This window comes from Octopus bimaculoides, chromosome 19 (genome assembly GCF_001194135.2).
Source record: "Octopus bimaculoides isolate UCB-OBI-ISO-001 chromosome 19, ASM119413v2, whole genome shotgun sequence".
Classification (NCBI taxonomy): Eukaryota; Metazoa; Mollusca; class Cephalopoda; order Octopoda; family Octopodidae; genus Octopus; species Octopus bimaculoides.
This window is the reverse complement of record NC_068999.1, coordinates 2,483,532-2,489,093: the sequence shown is the minus strand read 5'-3', so window position 1 is coordinate 2,489,093 and position 5,562 is coordinate 2,483,532. Positions and strand designations below refer to the sequence as shown.

General features: G+C 38.3%; 1 protein-coding gene across 1 annotated transcript in view; it reads left to right on the top strand.

The window, feature by feature from the left end:
- Positions 1–227: 227 nt before the first annotated feature.
- Positions 228–5,562, top strand: part of LOC106880381 (thioredoxin 1) — a 10,403-nt gene continuing 5,068 nt past the window's right edge. The window contains exon 1 of the mRNA XM_014930284.2: positions 228–385. Within this exon, the coding sequence (XP_014785770.1) occupies positions 365–385 (21 nt within the window). The 5' untranslated portion in view covers positions 228–364. The remainder of the gene's footprint in view (positions 386–5,562) is intronic.

The following is a 5,562-nucleotide window of genomic DNA, read 5'->3' as shown; positions in this document are numbered from 1 at the left end:
TCGCACTCTCTTTACGCGTGTGTGTGTATTATTCTCTTTGTCCCTCCCCTCTCTCTCCGTCTCTTTTATTTCTCCCGCCATCACTACATTTTCACTCACTTTAATCTCTTATTCTTTCACTACTAAATTACTGCCCCCTCTCTTTCATACACACGGTCGATCAGTCTGTTTCCCTCTTTCCTCACCTCTCTCGCTCTAGTCATCCCTCTCTATTTTCTCCCGTACTCTCTTTCTCTCTCTCTTCCTCCCCCCCTTTAGCGGGTAAATATATAATTCCATGCGGTGTTGTTCTTTGCATCAGTCTCACTTATTTCTTTAAATTTTTGAAATCGCTCTCACCTCGGTTGATTAGAAACTTCTCATCATGCTCACAATCACCTCTTTAGTAAGTAAAATTGTTCCATCGCTTTTTACCCAAATATTTTCCTGTTTTTTTTTCTTTCTTTCTTAATAGAACTCAAGTTCAAACTACAAAAAAAAAAAAAGAGATACAGGAAAACGTTTAAACGCATCTGTAACTAGACGCGAATATATTACTAGTAACTTAATCGATTAACGATTTTTGAATATCCAATTAATATTAAACAGTACAATTCCACATTTGTACCTTAAACCTGACCGCTTTCAACAAATGTATATTACATACGTGCTATCGCCTATGTATATATATGCGTGTCTTTGTACTACATATGTGTGTGTGTGTGTATGCATGATGATGGCTTAATAAATTCAAGAATACTTTTTAATGATGCTATTTAATTATTTGATACCCTTCTATAATAATCAGCTATTCCATACCATTGTTGTTTCCAAGGATTCGAAATACAAAACCATAAATGAACGCTATTCTGGAATTTATTGACTAATATCTTTTATTTAATTAATTATTCTGAACACTATTTAACCCTTGTCATCCGTTTGTATATTCTACAGCAATTCAAGTTTTTCTTTAACTATTATTATTTTGTCTGATGTAAGTGATCATTGTAGCAAATATTGTGTCTGTCCAAAATAATGCCAATATTTCAGGTTCATCTTGGCCAAACATTACTGGGAGTCGATAAAATAATCACCAAACCAGCACTGGTACCGATTCAGGTGATCCCAGCCCTGTTTCTTTTTCATATTTATTTTATTCTGAACCCAACAGTTATTCCATATTTTCTCTTGTCCCCCCCAACAGTCCTAAGCACTTGGTTGTAGAAATTTCTCGTTACGGTTCTTTACGTTTAGAATTCAAATTCATTCAAGATCAGTTTTCCCTTTCTATCATTCCAGGGTCGATAAAATACGTACCAGTTAAGTTCGTAGGGTCCATGTCATAGATTGTGTATTTTTAATAAAATTCCCGGCCTATGTGTGACTATACAAGAAATCCCTCCTAATGTTAATTTCATAAGCAATGGTAATCTATATCGGTCGCGGAAATTAACGAAGATAGTTGACAATTGATAATGAAAACGAAAGATAGCTTATATATTCATGTATATAGTCATAACTACATGAATATTTGTAGTTATCTTCTTTTAATCCATATTCAACTTAATCGACAAGTCATCGCTCCTATTTATTGTATGGGTGTTGAAGAAATATCTTCGTTTAAACCCCCCCACCGTCAACAGTATTCATTTTTCTGGAAGTTATGAAGCAACAAAGTCGGGGGCCGGGGTCTACATCTATAGTTATGCCTGTCTGTACTTCCGACCATGACTTTGCACTCTGGAGCCGAAGTCTTCCACCTGATTTGGAGAACATTGGGTGTTTATTTGCTTTGTTGTGTGATTATGCTGAAGGCATTTTCAACGACCTTTGCTAACGGTGTGTTAGAAGTAGATGTCAAATTTATGTTGGATCACATTGCACTATTTTATAAGACGAAGGACGTAATATGGTTCTTGATAAAAGCTAAGCACGTCACAATGGTTACGTTGTCGAAGGTACACCGCTTATGAAAGGAGACTGGACGGTCGTGGCTGGAATGCCCTTGATCAAACGTCTATTCAGTCTAATTAAACTTGTCTAATTAATCGACAAGTCATCGCTACTGTTTATTGTATGGGTATTGAAGAAATATCTTCGTTAAAACCGCCACCGTCAACAGTTGATAAAGCTTTTATGTGGGTCACGCAGTTTGCTAGAAATAGCAACTAAATCACACTTGCCGTCTTAAATAGACACATTGAATAATGTGATCCTCACTTCAATTTTCCTGGGTAATAAGATGGGTTGTTCGTAGATGGAGCGCTTTTGATCATTGGTCTGAATAGCCATTAGCTTGTGCTGTATGTCTGACCGTATACGAGTATTATATTCTATTGATTCCATCACGCAAAACTGCCATTAATCGTCATGAGGTGGAGATGGGAATTCATTTTATTATGCGGTTAGGAGGTGATGGTATGCATTATACGTTGCAGTTGTTCGCTATTAACTATTTTAATTTAACCGATTGGGGTACTGCTGGAGTAAAAGACAAATCAACATGTATGTTATTAGATTGGCTCTTATTAATTCATTGTATTTTGACAGTCTCTGACAATATACGAGCCAATTTTCTTTTTCACCATGAAGTTTTTTATTGGTGATGTTGAAGTGAAGGGCCGACCTTCTGTTGCGCGCGCGCGCAGTGAAGTAGCTACATGATGGTACCTCCATGCGATTGCTCAACATTGTTTCACTTAACGGTCTTAAAAGATAAAAAAAAAAACAGAAGTTATTTTCACATGTTAATATCAATTATGGGTGATCTCAAGGCGGCCGCCAGCTAGCATAACCGCTAGCACCTTGGGCTAAATGCTTAGCGATATTTTGTCCTGTCTTTACGTCTTGCATTCAAATTCCGCCGAGGTCGACTACTGTACCAGTTAAATACCGGGGTTGATGTAATAGACTAGCCCCCCCCCCCTCTACAGAAATTATTGGCTTTGTGCCAAAATTTGAAACCAATATTGTGTAGTCAAGATAACATTAGCATATACTTGTCAGACGAATAAAGACGGGATGGTCATGGCTAGAGTACCTTTTAGTCGTACGTCTAGTCGATCCGACTTGACATTCGATTAAGCAACCCCGGATTTCTGCTACAAATGGTAGCAGATCTCTCAAATCATACCCTATTGTCATAAACAAATATTAAAAACAGAAAGGACACTAGTTAATGTTGTCTGCGGGAAAAAAAAACGGAATGGTCGCGTTTGGAACCGATCTGATGGATTAAACAAGTGAAAACAGCTACATACTAACGTCGTAGGCATGTTAAAGGGAAGTGGAGATGTAATTCATGTGAGACGTTGGGATGCGCAAAATAATGAAACGAAGAACCTGCTTGGATCTTGGTTTCGACTAGCAACGGCATCGCCTTACAATTTAATACTGGCTCTTCAAGCAGTCTATTATATTTGGGACAATTGCTGCACCTGCTGTCATTTGCCAAGTCAGACTCGAATTCCAGAAATGTTTTTAGTTCAAGAGAGGGCGGCATCGAACGACCAAGTTGTCAGGATACAGGGCTTTCAGTTTTTTTTTTAATGACGTATGTGAATAGCTCTTGTGTAACACACACACACACACACACAGATCGTTATGTAAAAGTTATGAAATATATAGGTTTCAAATTTTGGCATAGGGCCAGAAATTTGAGGAGAGAGGCTAAGTCGATTACTTCGACTGCAGTGCTCAACTGGTACTCATTTTATTGAGCCCGAAAGGATGAAAAAAACACAGTCGACCTCGGTGAAATTTGAACTCAGAACGTAAAGACGGTGTGCTTAAGCATTCTGCCACTCCGCCGCCTTGAAATTGTAAAATATATTAAAGGCAAATATTTAACATAGTCGAGACATCTGATACAGAAGTCTAAGCTGGGGAATGTGGGCTTGTGTGTGTGTCTAAAATCTCAAACTTGACAGTCCATTCAGTTTCGCCCCGAGGTTGGGCTGTTCTCAACTATCGCGTCTGCAGCATGGGTCGCCGACCACCAGACCATAGGTCATTCGGTACCAGGCTGCACAGAAAAAAATAATTTTTTAAAATTGATTTCTATATTATTGACGATCGCAGTCTGTAGTATGTTCTTTTTTTCTTTGCATTATATATGCAATAGTTGATGTATTATGCGCACGATTCCCCCTACCCCCACCCCGGTTTGTGGTTCTAAAAAGGTTGACACTCGCTGGTCTACAGTCCACCCCAGGGCAAAACTGGGTGTACTGTCAACTTTTGAGATTGTATAACAGTAAAAGATCTGGGATTTGTCACTGCGAACAGATACGTTTTCCAGAACGAAGTCAAACGTGATGAAGTCCATAATTTTTCATATACGTAATTGTTTCTTGTACATTTGGCGTTAATCGTCGACTCTTTCTCTTCTAGTTTTGCCATTAAAATATTTTGGTGGATCCAGTTTCAACGACGACTACGTTGCTATGATTATATATATATATATATGTGTGTGTGTGTGTAGCCGATGTCGTACTGTTTCGCTTTCGTTTCTTATAATTTATAGAGACACTCCACTTGTGGCAAGTCATGTAATTTCACTTTCACTTTCACTGTGTCCTGGAAACAATGAAAGACGATAAGTGGGTTGGACCAGTCGTCATAAAACTAGCTCTAGACGCTGAGTATATACAACCGTCCATTGACGTTCTTATACTTGCTCGCGCCCACATACACCCACGTATGGCCTCTCTCCCTCACCACACACGTTCTCATACAATTTGTCCGTGGCCACAGTCCCTTCCCAGCTGAAACTATTAGAGAGAAAAAAAACTCCTCAAATTCACACACACACACACACACTTAAACACTGACATTTTGGGTTATTTTAAGAATCATCATATAGTTGTGTGAATACACCGTTGTGTATATAAAATATAAGTTAAATAAGTTTTTATTGTCTTCAACATTTCAACATTTGTTACGTTTTAAACGCATTCTGGATTGCTTTTGTATTTGTGTTACATTGTCACAATGGAGACTAATTAACATTGTTACACACACACACACATTTGTATGTCATTGTTTAGTCTTGGATTGACTCCATTCAATAAGCCTATCCTGTTATATCAATGCTGTTTTTTAGGCTTTTTTTTAAAAGAGTCTTTCTTATGCCAGCGTGGAAAACGGATGTTAAATAATAATGATGTATCTGCAATGCATCTAAGGTTTCCTTCACTTGTTTAAGACAGTAGTATGATTTTAGGGAAATTTGGCTGCTATTTCTAGCATGGTGAATAACTGGATGGGGTATTATCTCTTATTGCATGTGGTGGGGTCATAAACTGCATAAGTAACAGCTTGTAAATGCTTGAAACAATGTAAATCAATGGATCCAGTTGAACAATCTGATTCAGGTCAGACATTAAATGATGGGGGGATATGTAGCATTAGGAAGGACATCCAGCCATAAAAAAACCTTGCCAAATCAGATCAGAACCTGGTGCAGCCTCCCCCCCCCCGCGCGCACTTACTAGTTTCCAGTTAAACCATCCCGCCCATGCCATCCACACACACATATATATTTTACTTGTTTCAGTCATTTGACTGCAGCCATGCTGGAGC